The sequence below is a fragment of the Spermophilus citellus genome, assembly GCF_964194105.1.
Source record: "Spermophilus citellus genome assembly, chromosome: 16".
In the NCBI taxonomy this organism is placed as follows: Eukaryota; Metazoa; Chordata; class Mammalia; order Rodentia; family Sciuridae; genus Spermophilus; species Spermophilus citellus.
In genome coordinates this window covers 51360663-51379283 of record NC_138196.1, presented here as the reverse complement: position 1 = coordinate 51379283, position 18621 = coordinate 51360663, and the positions used below count along the sequence as shown (strand labels likewise).

At 37.2% G+C, this 18621-nt stretch overlaps 1 protein-coding gene across 19 annotated transcripts in view; it reads right to left on the bottom strand.

The window, feature by feature from the left end:
- The window catches only part of SORBS2 (sorbin and SH3 domain containing 2), an 86861-nt gene that overhangs the window by 60735 nt on the left and 7505 nt on the right, over nucleotides 1-18621 (bottom strand). For 18 of the 19 annotated variants that reach the window (XM_081269766.1, XM_081269764.1, XM_081269767.1 and 15 more), the window contains exons 4-5: nucleotides 4301-4439; nucleotides 875-1047 (exon numbers count right to left, since the gene is read on the bottom strand). In XM_081269766.1, the coding sequence (XP_081125892.1) occupies nucleotides 875-1047; nucleotides 4301-4439 (312 nt within the window). Of the gene's footprint in view, nucleotides 1-874; nucleotides 1048-4300; nucleotides 4440-7732; nucleotides 8201-18621 lie in introns of all 19 variants that reach the window. The other variant, XM_081269771.1, reaches the window with a different exon arrangement.

Below are 18621 nucleotides of genomic sequence, written 5' to 3'. Positions count from 1 at the left end.
AACACCCAGCCCTTTATGTGGGCTTGGCCGGCAAACTGTGTGCCTCTGGGGGAGCTCCTTTCTCACACCTCCCCCCAATTTCACCTGCAAAGATGCTGTGGCTCTCATCCTGGTGTCCCCTGTCCTCCTTCTCCCCGGCAAGCACAAGCCTCCTCTTCAAGTGGACCTGGTCAGCACGCAGCTGCCTGCCCTGGCTCTCAATAGCTGCCTCTGCTGCTACTGAGCTTTGCCAGAAGGGGCTGCCCCCGACACACTGAGCAATGCTTTGGCAGAGTTTAAAGACTTAAAAAAAAAAAAAAATTCCGAACACTTTCACTTATCATCCCCAGAGAGCTCCCAGCAGGCTCAGTTGACAGGGGACACTCAGATGTGTATTTTTCTTTAGACACTTTTCCCTTTCCATGACATTAGCTCCCTTCACTCCAATCATCTTACCTCCCAGCTCCCAATTCACAGCTCTGCATCTCCTGGTGTTAACACACATCCATTTCAAGAAACAAAATCACTGGTTTATTTGCAATGCATGTGGGAATTCAAGGCAGCCAAAGAATTTGTTTTTTTTTTTTTTCTTGTTCCTTCTCTTTTTTCTCTATGGCTCTATCTATTCTTATTTTCTTTAAAAAAGTTTTATCATTTAATTAAAAAAATCACAATTTTCATGACTCTTAATTCAAATGGAAAAACAGGTTGCGTAATTTTCTTCAATGGACAGTTCTCTTTCTCTGCCACACAGCATAATATTCATGAGAACTCAATGGCACAGAGGGCAATCCTCATTATATAAGACCCTAGGAATGCACAAAGCCACGCACAATCCATCCTTTGTAGAGGCTGTGCATAGACCCAGGCAGACGCACACGCTGGCATTTCCTACCGTTCTAATTGCTGTGGGGATTCCGGATTCATCCACTGGCCCAATCCCCGGGTAATGTGGAGCTTTGATGACTGTCACTCTCTTCTCTTCCTCTGAGGATCTGTACAGTGGGATTGAGCTGCTGGTGGTACCGTCCAGAGACTGTGCATGCTGGGAATAGGTCTCTGCAGAATCTATGCAGAAAATTTGGTGAAATATAATATATTGGATGCAAAAAGACTCAAAATTAATAGTGCCTCTTGTACTTCTGTGCCAATTGTAACATAGAGGTCATATTTCCATGGCTCTGTCTTTTAATTCATTGACTTTGTTTTTGAGCAGCTTGTGGTATAGAGGATATAGTGTAGATGTGCTGTGAACAGGCTATAACATAGAAGACCTCAACATTTATGATATTTGTTGAATGGCTGTTTGACAGCCACTGTTAAGTGAACCCGACATGTTCGACCTCGTCTTCCCTTCCAGTAATCATGAGGGACTATCTTGGGAGGGAGACAACAATCAGTTCTGATGAGAAGCTGAGATGAATTCAGTAATTTCCCTCAAGCCACAATTCATACTAATGTTATTCTTGTGATACCACTGACCACCAATGACAGTGACTTCATAAAAAAACCAAGTGAACAAAAAATCACTTTAAAAATTTTTACATCCAAACAGGCATGAATGTTAAAGGTTATGGGTAAAAACAAAAACTCTTTAAAATGATTAGTATATATTGAGTTGGGTTTAAATAGCCAATGGCCATAAAAGGCCCAAACCATAACGTTTTACCATTTGAAGATAGCAATGGTATTGAGGATATAAATTAGAGGAAGCTTGTCAAGATCCTATCTTCCTGTTATCTTTATCAACTTCTAGAGTACTTTCAGAAGCAACCAAGGGGACACCCAAGTATTATATTTTCCACTTACGCTGAGTTGAAAATACGTACTGCCATTCATCTGGCAAAATTAGCAATAAGACATCCTGTCTTTTATCAATTAGTCTCAAAATTTTGGTGACTAAGAATGTTACTTTCTTTATACTGTTTATGCCATAGCTTGGTAGTTCTGTCACTCAGAAAGTTCTTTTATGTGGAAACAGAAGAGCCCTATGTTTCTGGATAGAATTCATTGATATCATTCAGATGTACATGTGTGGGGGTAGATGTACATATATATGTACACACACATATACATATACAAATATTATAAATAAATGTGTTTTTCATGAAAAATTGTATGAACATCATAAGTGAACATTTTAAAAAATTCAACTCATCTTTAGAAGGGAAATTGGAGTTAAGGTCTAACATTTATAGCTATTATTATTATTATGAATATTTTCAATTTAGTTTGCAACAGAAAAGCATTTTTAGTATATGTTTTAAAAGAATGGATAAAGCTAGGAATAAAACTGCTTTATGTACCAACGAATATGAAATAAATATTTTTTCAAATTCCAAAAAGGACTTGAGAGCATAATCCTAGTATTTTAATCATCAATGAATGTTTTTCGAAAAGTTAGTATGTGCAAAGTCCTAACCTAAGCACATGGAATCAACTCTGTCTTTACCTATGTTTCTTCAGGCTATACAGAATGTAGCTTATGCAATGGAAGTTAGTTCTTTATTTTATTATTCTTTTATATGGTCCACTTAACTCTTATCTTTGCAATCCCTTGTCCCCAACTAACTATAAAGAGTAAACGTATAAATTCTTGTAAAATTCTTCTACTATCACAGCATTGGCCAATTAGAATTTGTTTGATGTTTATAAGAGAAAATTCTTCCCATGTAGTATAGTTAATATGTAAAATCTGCTCATTGATAAGGTCTAAAATCAAAGCCTCTCTCTATTTGAATATTTATAATTTTTTTGTTTGATGTAATGGTGCTGGTAGGGGGGATAAAACTGTGTTCATTAGGACAAGCAATTGGATAAAGAGTCACACTTTGATAATAAGTATTTGGGAAAGTGTTGTGGCTATCCAGAATAACTTGTAAAGCTTTACTTTATATGTGTGATTCTATATAGTTCCATTACAAAAATCTGAATATAATGGATTTCTGTTATACTACTAAATATGGGCTGGTTGTTAAAGGAAAAATTTTTGGCACAGGGAAGTTCTACTTTCTTGTACTCTAAAAGGACATCATTATAAGATGCATAGATGATCCCCAGGGGTAGCATTAAAGAAGGCACAAGTATGAGTCTTTAATGAGTCCCACAGCTGCATTTGAAGTCTTACAAAGAATTTGTTGACCATGGAAGCTGAGTTCCACCATGTACAGCCTGGATATCGCCATAAAATATTCTTTAGTAAACTAGGGATATCATGATCTTTCAATATGGAGTCAGTATTAGGAAGGTGCGGTGCTGCCTGTTGTCAGCCAGGGAATAGCAAAGTCCTGTATTCTGGTCACTTTTTCTCTGTTGCTGATTTGCAGTGGTCAGAGGATGTGTCCTCTCCTTTTCTCCTTTCCTGAGAGGCACATGTGGGCATGCTCTCCTCAGCTCCTTCTCTGCTTCTTGCTCTCCTGGAAGCTTTCTCATTTCTCAACATCACAGAAGCTTTTTCAGCCTGAATTCATATAGTGGTTCAATCTGGTATGTCTTTAATGTTTGGGGGTTTTTAGAAGTATTTATTACATTCTTTTCTAAGCCATGCTAATATATTTTATATAAGATTTTTTCTTTTTATGGCATAGCATCTTTTTTTCGGGAGGTTTAAAGAATTTACGAGACCCACCAAATTATATGCTTAAATATTTTTATGTTTATGTTTTTTTTTTCCTGGAGGAGAGCTATATTTTTCATCTGATCCTTAATCCTCAAAGGGTTAAGAACTGTCTCTCTATAAAATTATGGAATCATCATTTAAGAGACCTCTGAAGTTTCCCTTGTTTAGCTTCCTACTACCCCATCCCAAACTGATGGCCTTCCGGTCTTGGTCTGCATGGTAGTTTATTACCGTGTGAACCAGTACTTTATTGTTTTATTACTTTGTGAGACAGTCTGTTCCTTTGTCACACTGTTTTGACTGTTAAACCATTCTTCCTTAAATGTATAAACCAAAAAGAACATTCTACAGCAAAAGTTCTTCCACAAAGGTAAAATCTGCCTCATGGAAAAGTACTACATTAATGTTCCCTGAGGAGTGTAGACTCTCCTCTCTCTAACTGTATCTTTTCCTTTCTACCCGCCACCTCAAATATCAAATAGCCTTTTTCCAGGCTCAGAGGTAGATGGGATCATGGTCTTGGAAGAGCTGGGTATCTGTTTTGTCTGATGTTGGAACCTCTGCCCTGGTTCCTCCTAGGACAGGTCATTAAAGAGTGGAGTGTTGAAACATCCTGCCTCACTTTGATGCCTTCTGTTTTTCTCGTGTGCTTTGTACTTATATTGAAATAGCTGCGGGACTCATGGTGCTCACATCACTTACCAAGGGATCTGCCATGCTGCATGATCATGCTTGAGTTGAGCGAGGCTGGGAGAGAATACGCCGAGGGGGAGAATGGCCGTTGATAGTAACTCATTGGACTCACGGCTCCTCCAGAGTTGCCATTCACTGTTATCTGGCTCTGAGGAAAGGGCAGAGGCATCCTGTTATAGCAAACGGTTCCTGTAAACATCTCTCCTTTACATGACAAGGAAAGGCTTCCAACTACATGACAGTAATCAACTGCCAAGTTCTGATTTATTTCAAAAACTGATGTCATAGGGGCAGGGCACATTTTTTTCAGTCTCTCTCTCTCTCTCCATTTTATTTCTGAAAGTCACTCTCCTCTATATCAGAGGGCACAGAAGGTGGCTAGAAAGGATGGAAGCAGTTAGACACTCTGTTCACAGAAGTGCCTAGTGGTATCAACGGGAGTCACCGCTACATAAACATAGAGGGTGCAGTTGCTCCTAAAAATCATGACTTAAGTAGTAGTTGTGACTTAAATTGCACATGCAGGATTTGAAATGAATGCTCTGACATAAGGGAAGGGATTGGTTCTCAGATTTAGGAATATCCTCTAGTGATTAAAGGTTTCCAAAGCAAAGTGAATAATCTAAGGAACAACCTTTTCTAGTAGAGTCACATACCTAGTAAGGCATCAGAAAGACATGTTAAAATACTCACTTTTCCCTACTTCAAACTTCATCTGTTTGATTTATTAACAATTTATTTCAATTAATTTATATATGAATGTTTTGTATTCCCAAAGGTATCTCAAGATTCTTGTTGAAGATGATCATAGATAGGCTTCTTTTTGAAGTTTTTATAACATACAACCTGGTGCTAACCATATAGTAGACATTCAATAGATACATATTCTAATTGAACTGAATCAGCTTAGTTTTCACAAGTTAAGCTCAGGAATAACAATTCACAGCACAGCGATGAGTATTATGGAGATTATGTACTGCATGCAAATAAGACAAAACATTAGTAAGAACTTTCAGTTAAAATTGTCTTATAGCTGAATACACACAAACACACATATGTACATAAAGACCCATAATTTGTGAGCTTTTTCTACTTATTTTAAAACAAAATAAACTTCTATTATACAGGCTTGAAGCATGGACAAATAATTACACAGTTCCATGATTTCACTTTAAAATAGGTTGTTTTCAAATGACCTAGAATAAATCTGATTTTATTACTTCATAGCCATAACACATAGATACTAAAATCAATAAACATTTCATTATAGGGATTGCACTTTTAAAACACTTTTTTAAGATGTTAGGAAAATTGCTTTCATATCATAACCAATCATTTTTGAGTACCTTCTACCTGGAGAGACCTGGACATTCAATGTGAGGCACAGATCTGATCAAATGTTTCAGAGCCTTTAAGTATCCCTGGGGAGTGATCTGAGGATGTTTTTGAAATCAAATCAAGTCTGGTGGATCTTTATAAATATAATCTTAATGCTATTGCTCTAATGTGCTATAATTAATGTTAAAAGTAGGAGATTAATTTTTATTAAAAATCAGTAGGTTGCAGTGGGTTGAGTATCCATTATCCAAATGCTTGGGACCAGATGGATTTTGGAATACTTATATATACATAATTACATACCTCAGGGATGGAACCCAAGGCTCAACATGCAATTCATTTTTATTTCATTCATGCCTTATACACATATGCTGAAAGTAATTTTAAATAATAATTTTAGTGCACCTGCATTTTGACTGTCCTTTCACATGGAGTCAGGTGTAGAATTTTTCCACTTTACTGTGCCATGTCAGTGCTCAAATTTTTTCAGATTTTGAAGCATTTTGGATTTTGGACTTTTGGGTTAGGAATACTCAACATGTATGTTACGAAACTTAAGAAACTGAATCCTATTTTGATGGTTTCAATAATATTCAGGGATTATAAATGAACACTGAATGTAGATTTACTCTTTTTATTGTGTTAAACCAATCAAGATTTTAGTAATTAAATAACACTATTAGAATTTTCAAAAATACTATAGTGACTATAATTCATGATGAGGAAAAACATCTCATGAAGAACCTATGAGCAATAAACTGGTAACTGGAATCCATTTCAGTTGCCGTCCCCCCTGACTGTGTACACAAGACCATCTGCATAACTGAAGATACCAGAGAGTCTTAATAACAGACAACTGAAGAGATCAGTGCATGAATTGATATGCTCTGGTAGGACATAGGCAGCCATACCTGCCAAGCACCTGATAACACAGGCTGGTCCCCTGCTGTGGCAAGGGAGGAACGTTTAGTGGAGTAAGACCTATAATATGTTTTAAACACCTTCATTGGATGACTACCAAAACCCATCCAAAAAAAGATGGATGGGATTGATTTTCTGTAATTGCAGAAAAATATATGGCTTCCTAAAACATTTCTCTATGCATGAATGTTGCAGATTTAATGTCCTGGATAGAATATAGAAACTATGTAACATGAATAAAATTTTGTTTATGACAGTGCTCATTTGGAACTTCAGTGTAACATTTATTTTAGGAAAATAAATTCCCATTTATTTATTTATTTATTTTCTGCCTAAAGTTATGTGCCTTTGAAATGGAAACCATTATTTCTACATTATATGCAATTGAAAATTTGTGCCATAATATTTTGAAGCATTTTAGGCATTCGTTAATAATTTATTAGGAACTGCTTGGCATATGGACACTTTTCAATGACATAGCATGTAGAAAAAATATTTATAGATGGAAGGCAAATATAAATAATGTATTCATAAATTTCTGTACTGGAGTGGCTCAGGAAAAATAATTCCAAAACAATCACAGGGCTAAATTTCTGTAATGTTAATTAAGATTATTTACATCATCCTCTCCTGTGGGGCAAAAGGGTTCAAAAGATGTAGTTTTTTAGTAAAAGGCAAGTAAGAAGAATTAGCACCACTCAGTCAGTAAGCACTTCTGTGAGAAACAAGGATATTAAACTATTAACATAGGACCATTAATATGAATCAGTGAGGAAAAATGTTATCTACTAGGTATTAACATTGGATTAAAATTTTTGAAACATTTTAGACTTTTTCTACATTCTAATTATAACAGTATACTTATTTAACTTTCTGAGATAACTCATATTAAGGAAAACCACTGTACAACTCACCAGCCATAAGCATATACTAAGCCATAAGTAAACCATTTTGAAGCAATCATAAATAACTCTAAATTAAGTAAAGAAAATATAAGTAAATTTTATAGCTCGAAGTAATCTTAATGAGGATGACTGTAGTGCATCTCCCTGGCAGATGGTGTAGAATGGTTTACTCATCAACACCTATGTGAAAAAAAATGTTCAGCTGCATAACAAGATGGCAGACAAGAAATCAGTCTTTGTAAAAAACGGTGGAGGCGAAGGAAGGAAGAATAATTACATGAGTGGTGGCAGGGGTGGTTAAGGTGGTGCCATCTGTCACAGCAGACCTCTGACCCCAGGTTGGGGAAGGTGTCTCAGAACAGTCAGTGGTGTCAGGGTTACCCATCTGCAGCTCAGCTAGAATGGATGCGGAGGACTCGCTCTCAGAGCGGGAGGAGTGCTCGCCCAGGGAGGAGTCTGTCCTGAGAGAGCCTGGGTTGTGGCTGTGGACAAGGCTTTCGGGAGCTAGGAGAGGGTGTTTATAGGAACAATGTGAAAGGCTCTGGGGCTTAGGCAGGCACGGAGGCCCCAGATCATCAGGTGGCCGTGCTGGGCTGGAGCCTCTATCTGCTGCAAAAGTGACTCCTTTTGGGTTAAAAGGAATCTCAGGAAAAGGGCACGAAGAAGCAGCTTCTGATGTGGTTTGTCTGTGTGTCTGTGAAGCATTTACCTCCAACACACTGGCAGCTAAGTGCTGATTTCCACGCTGAGTTTGAGGAAAAATAATAAGAACAGATATGAATTATCCAATGAACAAAAACATCTCTGTTTGGCAATGGAGCAGGGAAGGCAAAGCATTGGTTTTATTTGCAAGCACTTTAAGAAAATACACTCAGATGGATTAGGTGTCAACCACACAGTACAGAGAAAACATGGAAACATGAAGAAAACGAAGCCAGGCAGTGTTTTTTGGAAACAAGACTAGTTTTCACACGGCACTGCAAACTAAGTTTGGGTAGTAGGGGCTGTGAGTGTTGACATAAGAGATTTCTCCCTCAAAAGTTTGAGCTTTTTGTCCTGGTGACAGCAAAATGATATCAGATTGTCCATGGCTAGGCAGTATCAGTTTGACCTTCACAAGAGAAGCCTTGTAGCATAGCTCTTCCTGTGGCCTCTCCATGGCCATAATGTCCCCAAACTATAAATCAGTTTGCCTCATTTTTTTTTCTGTCTTATGGATTTAAATACTGATCAAACTAAAAACAACTAAGTGGAAAGGGGATTTGTCTCCTTTCCACTCGTTGAGTCTGTTGATTTCACTGAAACATGAAAAAAAACAACTGAACTTTAAAATAGCAGTGCAAATAGAAGTTCTTATGTGTGAAAGTGAAGTGAAAAGAAAAACCAGCCAGTGGGAATGGTTAGAAGGCACCGTCCTTGGTTAGAGCTAATGTTAAATCTCAGGAAAAGGAGAAAGAAACGGAAGGAGAAATAAAAGGTTTAAGATCATCAAAGCTATTTATAAAATGCATATATGTTGGAGGGATTGTCTGCAGCAGGAAGGGAGAAGATGGTCCATTAAACATTTTTGCATTCATCTCATAATTTTGATGGTGTCTGACCACACGTATTAAATATAATGATAATCTTAAAACTCCGTGAATGAATGAAACTTCAAAGCAACTTTTCCCTTTTAGTCTCCCCTCCTTGCAGAATACAGGATCTTGGGGTATTTGAGACACTGCCAGGTGTAAGATGGCTAAAAGCATTATGGGATATTATCATCAAGGAGGAACGTGGATTAAAAAGAATTGTATAAACTTAGCAATATTGCCCAGTAAAGATTTAAGTGGTACCATTTGGTGTCCTTGGCCAGCCATAATTTTCATAGCAGCTGATGTCATGTAGGTTGAGGGCCTCATAAAAGTCATAATTAATTTTTTTGCCTCAGGCTTTTAATTGAATACTTAAAATGCACCATATAAAAATTTCTCTCTGGGTCATAGATCCCTTAGAAAGCTCTTGATTCTTCTCTTAGGAAAATTGTAAAAGTTCATGCATACATAAGGTTCTGTATAAACAGAAATACTTGCTTCTTGACGAATCATATTACATTTGTTTCTATAGCTAGAACTGTAAAATTCAATAGTTGGTCACCCAACTATTTCTTTTTGGGGAGGTACTGGGGATTGAACTCAGGGACACTCAACCATTGAGCCACATCCTCAGCCCTATCTTCAGGGGCTCAGACACTCTTTAAAGCACATCCTTAATCCAAGGAAGTTAAGAAATTCCAACCCTGCATAAAAAGACAGATTTCCATATTCTATTTTTATTTAATAAGCTTTGTTATTGTTGTTGTTTAAACATAGTCATTTTAAATGATTTTTTTTCTTACTGTTTATGATTTTTAAAATCTCTAGAACTAACTGATTGATTTTAAGTCTGAGTTACCTAGACTCAAAAGGTTTTAATGGGAGTGTATCCATTGTATTAGAAAACATTTATAATAATGGTAGATTTTATTGGGACAGAGCTACAATTTTATGAAACTATAATAATTATAATTTAATACATCAAATTTTGATTCAAGTCTGAATGAAATTCAATATGAAGCACTCTTTGGATAGAGTCAGTGGAATTTCTTACTGTAAAGTGCTTTCACTAAACTAGTTTCCATATAATCATGAAAATATTCCATGGATCTTTAAATTTGTGTATACTAAGTGAAAATTCTGTTAAATATTTTAAACAATAAAAAAGAAGTTGAGTCATCTGCTTAAATGAGTTTTTGGTCCCCTTAAAAATTAGAAAAATTTAATCACTTCAACTCTCATGAGATTGACTCTCCATGTCCTTTGATGTGAAACATGTCAAAAACTAAGGCATATTCTTCCCATGATTACCTGGGTCATCAGATTGTTTGTATGGCATTGCATCTGGGAATGGTCTTTATCCATTCATTCATTTTTCCAAAGAGAATACACACAGAAAAGAGAACTGTTTCATCTTTTGTATTTTTCTTGCTGCCTCCTGACATAGTCATAATTTTGAGTCTCTTAAGGTGTGTATGTGGGGCATGTATGTATGTGTAGGGTGTATGTGTGTGTACATGTGTGTCTTAAGGTAACGTGAAATACTTGCTTCTTGACGAATCATATTACATTTGTTTCTATAGCTAGAACTATAAAATTCAATAGTTGGTCACCCAACTATTTCTTTCTGGGGTGGACTGGGGATTGAACTCAGGGACACTCAACCATTGAGCCACATCCTCAGCCCTATTTTATATTTTTTTATTTAGAGACAGGGTCTCACTGAATTGCTTAGCACCTCATTTTTGCTGAGGCTGGCTTTGAACTTGCCATCCTTCTGCCTCAGCCTCCCAAGCTGCTGGGATTATGGGCCACTGTGCCAGGCTAACTATTCATTTATTAAGTAAAGTTTTGAAATACCTTGGAATCCTTTTACATGACCTTAATCTCCACACTAACAAAATGCCCCTGGACAGAAGAGCAGAGGGAACCATCTCATATACATTTCCCCAGAAAATGTGAGAAAAGAAGAAAATGAATGTGAAAAAAAAGGAGGGAGGAAGAAGTATTATCTTACTCTGGGCTACACTACTGTAGCAACTTTATTTGCATGTAGTGGCAGAGATGACTGCAGAAAATCACCCTGTTTTATGTCTCCTTTGCAATACTATGTAAAGCTAAGCTGTCTGAATATGGGTCAAGGGTCACTAACTTTTTATGAATTTGAGATGCTTTTTGTTTTCGCTAAAATTATTGAGGGAGGAGCTAGAAACGCCAGCTAGCCGCTGCCTGGTCTTTAGAAAGAAAGGGAAACTTCCCAAAGCATGGCATCCCTATTTCACCTGATTATTAAAAATAGCATTGAGCCTGTTGGTCCAACTGAATTCAATCCAGAATGCTAAGGAGAATCTGTGGATGAGAAAGATGACTAAATCAAGTCTGGAGCTCCCTGAGTAATGAAGAGCAAGGGAACTCAGAGGAAGGTGGATGTCAGAAGTGGAAAAAGCACAGTGAGTTGGAGGTAAGCACAGCAAACTCAAGTGCCTGCCATGGAGCAGGAAGCCATCTGGACTATGCAAATCAAGCCAGATACTAGGTAACTCAGAGAATGCTGGGAACCAGGACAGAATGGAGAAAGCATATTCCCCAAAGGCAGGATTGATCTGCTCAATGTCCTTTGACTTGAAAGATGTCACAAGCTAAAGCACTTTCTCTCTAAAATGATCATGTCATGTGTGATATCATTAAAAATAAAAAGTAAATTAAAATTTAAAATTTCATTAAAAAAGAAATTAACTCAGTGACAACCACAGCATATCAGTAGTCATAAGCCCTCAAACCACCAGTTTGACTCTGTAGATGTAGAAGATGGAGGTGGAAAGAGGGAAGGTGGATGTGGACGTGGTGTGAAGCTGGGATAGGAAGAAAGTGCATGGCGTGGCAGGATGTGGTGAGTGAAGTACTTATTTGGAGGCAAATATTTAACTGAGAGATAAGAGCTCAGTAACTGAAATAAACATTATTTGAATGCAATATTAGGGGAAAAAATCAATGCAAACAAAAGTCCATACTGAATAAAATTTCCAAAGTTTAAATAAAGACCAGTGCCATACCAAGCCATGTTGGAGACTGAGGAAAAAAGAACAGTTTGTGTACATGATGTTTTTGCAGGAGGTACTGGGGATTGAACTTACAGGTGCTCAACCACTAAGCCACATCCCCAGCCTTATTTTTGTATTTTGTTTAGAGACAGGGTCTCACTGAGTTGCTTAGCACCTCAACACTGCTGAGACTGGCTTTGAACTCACGATCCTCCTGCCTCAGCTTCCCAAGCCACTGGGATTACAGGCATGTGCCACCACGCCCAACTGTGTCCATGATTTTTTATGAAAGCATATGCCAGCAATAGTGTTTCCAAACTCTACATCTTTGCTGATCTCATGTTTAATTGAGAGAATAGTCATGTTTGACAATTTCCTCTTGACCAATGAAGAGCTTAAATATTTTTTTATTTGACTTAAGATGAAATAAATTTATGATAAATATTTTGGTAAATAAAATCATCTGAACTTTGAATAATTCATTTTAGTAAAGCTACCTTTCAAATTCTCAGTATTTTCAAAAGATCTAAGTACTCTAGAAATAAAACCATTAAAAACATACACAAATGTATATGTAGAGGGACATATTTTCTCTTCAGCTTTATGTTCCATATTTTCTCTTTAGCTTGACAGGGCCTTGGGGACTAAGATATTAACATCTTCCCTTTAACATCTTTAGCCACTGAGCTTCTAGGCCTCATTTCTCAAGGAACATGTGGGGCATGTATTCAACAGCAAGCAAAGGGATTTAGCAGGTTTTTGTTTGTTGTTTGTCTGTGAGGTTAACAAATTGCAAAAGATGTAAGTCATATTGTTTGACTTTGACAACAGGTGGGAGAGCCTCCTGGTGGCCTTGGATCTGCAGTCAGGTAGACTTGGTCAAGTTGTATCATCATCCTTGGCCTCAGTTTCCTCATATGTAAAATATGAGCATAAGTAAAACCCATCTCATAAAGTTTGTGAAAAATGAAATGAGATAATGTAATAAAGGTGCTTGGCACAGTGCCTAATGTGTTGTAACAACTGTTATTTTTTTTAAAAAAGGAACATGCTTAGAAGGCATTGGGATGCTTTGCACAAAAAAAAAAAAAAACAGGATAGAGAGAAGACAGCAATATGAAAACTGTCAATAGTAGGAAGAAAACTTCAACTTTTCTTGCTCCACAGAATGAATATGTATGATTTAAGGAAGGTAAGTTCAAGAAGAAGCTGATTGCCCACCATTTGGGAGATGTAGAGGACTTCAAGATTCTTATGATTTTTAAATGGGGATAACAATCCCAAATATTCTCTAACATTCAGTCTTTCTCTTACACACACACACACACACACACACACACACACACACACACACACACATCAGATGACGACATTGTCAAAGATCTTGTAAACTCATAGAAAAGTGGTTACAGAACATTGGTTGACCAGACTAATGGAATACATCAAAGATCAGATCTGGTACTTATGGGGATGGTCCAGAAAGTATACTCTGTAGTTTGTACTTTTTCTATCATTTCCACACAGCTGACACTTATTCCTTACTCTGCATATTGATTTCTACATATTGATCCCATGAAGCAAAAAAAATGAGTTTTCTCTCTGATCTACCTGACAGTCAGATAAATTCCCCTTTGTGTCCCCAACATATGTGCAGTAGTTGCTGTGGAAGTCTTTGGCAAATGATTGATTATGATGTTTCATAACAGAAGGGCCAAGTTTATCCCTTAGACGCAAAGAGCACAGCACGTACAAACGCCAACAAAGACCAGGTGTAGGTTTTTGCTGTCTTTTCAAAGCTTCTGGCTTAGGCTTTCACACATCTGACACTGAGAACAGTGTGACAATTTTAGCAACGGTATATTTGTTCACACAGCAACAGAAGGATAACATGCCTCAGTTTTTCGTCTTTCTATACATAAATTTGTGGGAGGTAAATTTTAAAATGTGCAGTTGACAAACCATATGTCAAATTGTCAGATACGGAGAGAATTCCTCTAACAGTAGCCTATAGTCATCTATTTACACTAACGGTCAGACTTTCATAATAACAATCATATGTAAATGAAACTTCTTCAATACTAAAATTTGTTTTCCAGTCCTTAGTGTAGATTGCTTTTGTTCCTTAGTCTTCTAATTTCTTGGGAAACTAATTTCTTATAATAGCACATATTCGACTGATTTATAGAGTATGGCTTATAGTGCTTGATGTTTACTAAGATTTCTTGCAAGAATGTGAAATGTAAGTATTTAAAATGGAAAGGTCACCTGTGTAAAAAAAAAACCCATTAAATGGAAAATGAGGGTTAAAGATGATGTATATTACAATAGTAATGATGTGAAAACAAATTAAATGTCCATCAATAGATGAATTGATAAAGAAAATGTAGCATATACATACAATGGAATATCCTTTTGCATTAAAAAAAAAGGCAATCTTGCAATATGTTACAACCTGGGTGAATCTGGAGGACACTATGTAAGTGAAGTAAACTAGTCACAAAAGGATGAATACTGCCTCATTCCCCTTATGCGAGGCATCTAACACAGTCAAACCCATGAAAGCAGAAAGGAGAGTGGTATTCGCCAGGGGGAGGTAGAATTGAATTGCTTTCAATGTGTGCAGAGTTTCATTTATGCATGATGAGTGAACTGTAGAGATCTGCTGTATGACATTATGCCTGTAGCTGAATACACTGTAGAGGACACTTCAAATTTGTTAAGAAGGTAGATCTCATGGTACCTGTTCTTACCAGAATAAAAAATAAGACAATTAAAACTGCAACAGCTTTATGCTTCCTTTTTTGACTGTTAGGACACACTCTATCTTGAAACAAACTATAAGTCTGATGAAGAAAAGTCTTATTTACCAGTATAAAAATGAAGTAGCCTTAAAAATAATATATTTCTTTTCCCCAATCAGGCCCATAATTTGTAAAAATGACATCATTTCAAAATAATAACGGTTACTTTATGTTGAAGAATTACTGTGTAGCAGGCACTATGCCAACCTTCCTATATGTATTATTTTACTTAAACCTCATGGCAACTGTAGGAGATGAATGCTATTATTAGCTCCATTTTATAGATGAAAAAACTGAGGCTCAAGAAGGGAGAATAACTAATCAGAAGGTCCTACGTTAATATCACCTTGGAAGATCTGACAGTCCAGTTGCTCTCCTCCTAGGCTTTCTTAATTGCACTCCAAAAGTCAAGATTAGGTTTTCAAATTCCGTCTTATACTTGCCCCATCTGCAGCACTTGAGCAGTGAACCATTCCTTCTCTGTGTGATTTCCCCTCTTGTCTATTCACCTGCCCCAGATCTCTGGAGTTCCTCCTTCTGAGGATATGGCTTTCGGTCTCCTGGGCTGGTTTTTCCTATTAATGTTGGGATTTGCTTAGGCTCAATTCTTGGGTATCTTCTTTTCTCCATACTTGTTCCCTGTTGACCTCACTCAGTCTCACTGGCTATGAGAAAGATCTGTAAGCTGATGGCTTTAACTGTGAACTTATTTCCTGAATTCCAGACTCTTGTATCCAACTGGACACTTCACCTCTCCCTGTGGGTGTCTTAGAGACACCTCAAAGTTATCATGTCCCATTTGGACGTGGTGGTGCACACCTGGAATCCCATGACACTGGAGGGTGAGGCAGGAGGATTGCAAGTTTGGGGACAGCCTCAGCAACTTAGCGAGACCCTAAGCAATTTAGTGACACCCTGTCTCAATAGCAACAACAATAACAATAACAACAACAACAACAACAACACAAAAGGGTTGGGGATGTGACTCAGGGACCCTGGGTTCAATCTCTAGTACCAAAAAAAAAAAAAAAAAAAAGAAAGAAAGAAAGAAAGAAAGAAAAAATCATGTCCCAAATAGTATCTGTTTCCCCTGACTGCTCTGCCCATGGTTGTTTGGTCTCTGTTGATGGCAACACCACCCTCTCAGCTGATGTCAACCTTGACTCTTCCTCTCACGCCCCATGAGCAATCTGCCAGGAAGTCCCTTGTACTGTACTTCTGAGTTATAGCCACATAGTTGAATTTCTCACCACCCCTACTGCTTCCTCCTGGCTTTCAGTCACCATTGTTTCTCACTGAATTTATATTTTCCTAATGGGTTTGCCTGCTCAGTTTCTGGCCCTAGGATAGATAGGTTTGTTCTCAGTTGTTCTAAATGTCCCTGCTAGAATGAGTTGGTTAGGATGTAAGCCAAATAATTATAGTAGCAGCCTCAAAATCCTTCAGCGATTCCCATTTTTACTGAGGATAAGAGTCAAAATCTTTGCAATGGCTTCCAAGGACTTTGGTCAGTTGGTCTTTTGTTTTCTGTGACTCCACCTCCTATTACTCTAGGTCTCACTTCCTCTCTGGCTTCCTTGCTGGTCCGACCTTGAATGGCAGCAGCACGCTTCAGCCTTAGAGTCTTTGCACTGGATGTTCCCTCTGCCTAGAATATTTGTCCCCACTTCAATGCTGTTCTGTCCTTTCAATGATATCTATTTGACTAACCTGTGTGCCCCATCTCTCTGCTTAGCATTGCTTAATCACATTTCCACAGAGTAATGTCTTTCTAATGTAGATAAATTACTTAAGTTTTTATTAACATTTGCCTCCCCCCCACACACGCGGCTTCAACTCCAGCTCTGTCACTAGAACCTTGATACATAACAAGTATCAATAAATATTTGTTGAATGAATAAAAGTAGCAGAATCTTGCATCTGAACTTTGGGATCATGCTAATCCTCTGGGGATTGTGTAATTATCAATTACACAATGATGCTATGACAGAATTTTACATATATGGAAATCTTTACTTCCTAAAAATCTGGCTAATAAAAGTTAATTAATATTTATTAGATAGTGGAGACCCACTATCCTCAGTCAGCCTGGTAGTGACAAAACCATGGAAATGATCAAACTTAGGTTTTCAAACATAATAAAACCGTTTTGAGGAACCAAATTATATTAGATGAGTCCAATTGTTCTAAATGTCCCTGTGACTTCGCCGACCCCTGCTTCCTGTAGGGACACTCCTGAGACCCATGTCAGCTCCCTGATGCTAGCATAGCTCTGGCTGTACAGGCTCAGATTGATTTTGCTTCCTCAGACCATCCTGAGCTCTTGGGCCCCAAAGACATCTGCCTTATTTCTCCTTATGTCATAGCCCCATGTCTCTTTTCACTAGTGAGAAACTATTTCACAATGAGAGGTATCATAGTTCTTCTGAGGACAAGCTCTGCGGCCATTGGGTTTATATTCTGACTGGGGAAGCAACTCACTTTGGTGCCTCAGTTGCCTTATCTATAAAATAATTGTAATAATACATACATAATCAATACATATTGATTATGGAAATAAATCACTAGGGCAATGCCTGCATATGGGAAAACCTTATTATTTATTAGCTGCTTTTATTATTGATATTATCTTATTACCTGTGGGCTCTCCAAAGATTATTAATGTTAATCCAAAAAGTTTGCTCTCCTGAATGAGTTTTGTATATTATGATTAGCTAATGAAGGGGATATTTTAATACATCTTATATTTTAATCATCTTTGTTTAAGTTTTCTACATTATGGATGGATAGGAGGATCTTGTTGTCAGATATCTATTGAAGACTCTCTTCAAAGTTGTGTTGTGGATGATATTTAACAACTCAGTGGCAGTAAATAGTATTATACAAGCCATTTACTTAGGTCCTATTGTTTTCAATACTTTCATGACTGCTATTGCTGCTAGTATTATGTTTTTCATTAGTGGTTATCATTTATTGAGTGTTCGATCTGTCCTGAGTAGATTACCTCTAATAGCTTCCCAGTCTTCCCACGACCTATGAGTTAATATTCTGACTTCTTTGTTCAGACTCCAGAAAATTTAGTAGTGGATTCTTCATGATAGTCAGTGGTAGAGCCTGGATTAAATTCTGTAGTTTGTTCTTCAAGTTCCTGCTCTGAACACTACATTATTTCATGGAAAATCCAAAAATAATGGAGCGCATTTCTCTTCTAAACAAATAATAAATGTCAGCACAATGATGCTACGACAGAATTTTACGTATATGAAAATCTTTGCTTCCTAAAAATCTGGGTAGTAAAAGTTGATGTGTTCACTATCCTTTCTGACATGATAAACTAATCTAGTTTCAGTGAACATGAACATTGAGCTACAAAGGAGTAAACACTGCTTGATATTGTGATGAACATTTCCTGCTAGAGTGAATTATTGACAATTATCTTAAGAAAGTGTGTACACTCAAATAAAATTAGCTAACGAAACATCTGGTAGGATAAAAATCTCTTTGAAATCTGAAAGTACTTTAAGTATTGAAGTGGTTTGCAGTGTCTTAAAGAACTGACCCTTCAGTGATTTCTAAAAAATATCTAGGAAGAAGAAATTTCTAGAACTGATTTCTGGATAAAAGTGTGTGTGTGTGTGTGTGTGTGTGTGTGTGTGTGTGTGTGTGTGTGTTTAATTAAAATATACCTGGAAATTTACTGGTAGATTTAGTCAACTTTTAAATTCTAACTGTAAGATGGTTTCTTTCTCC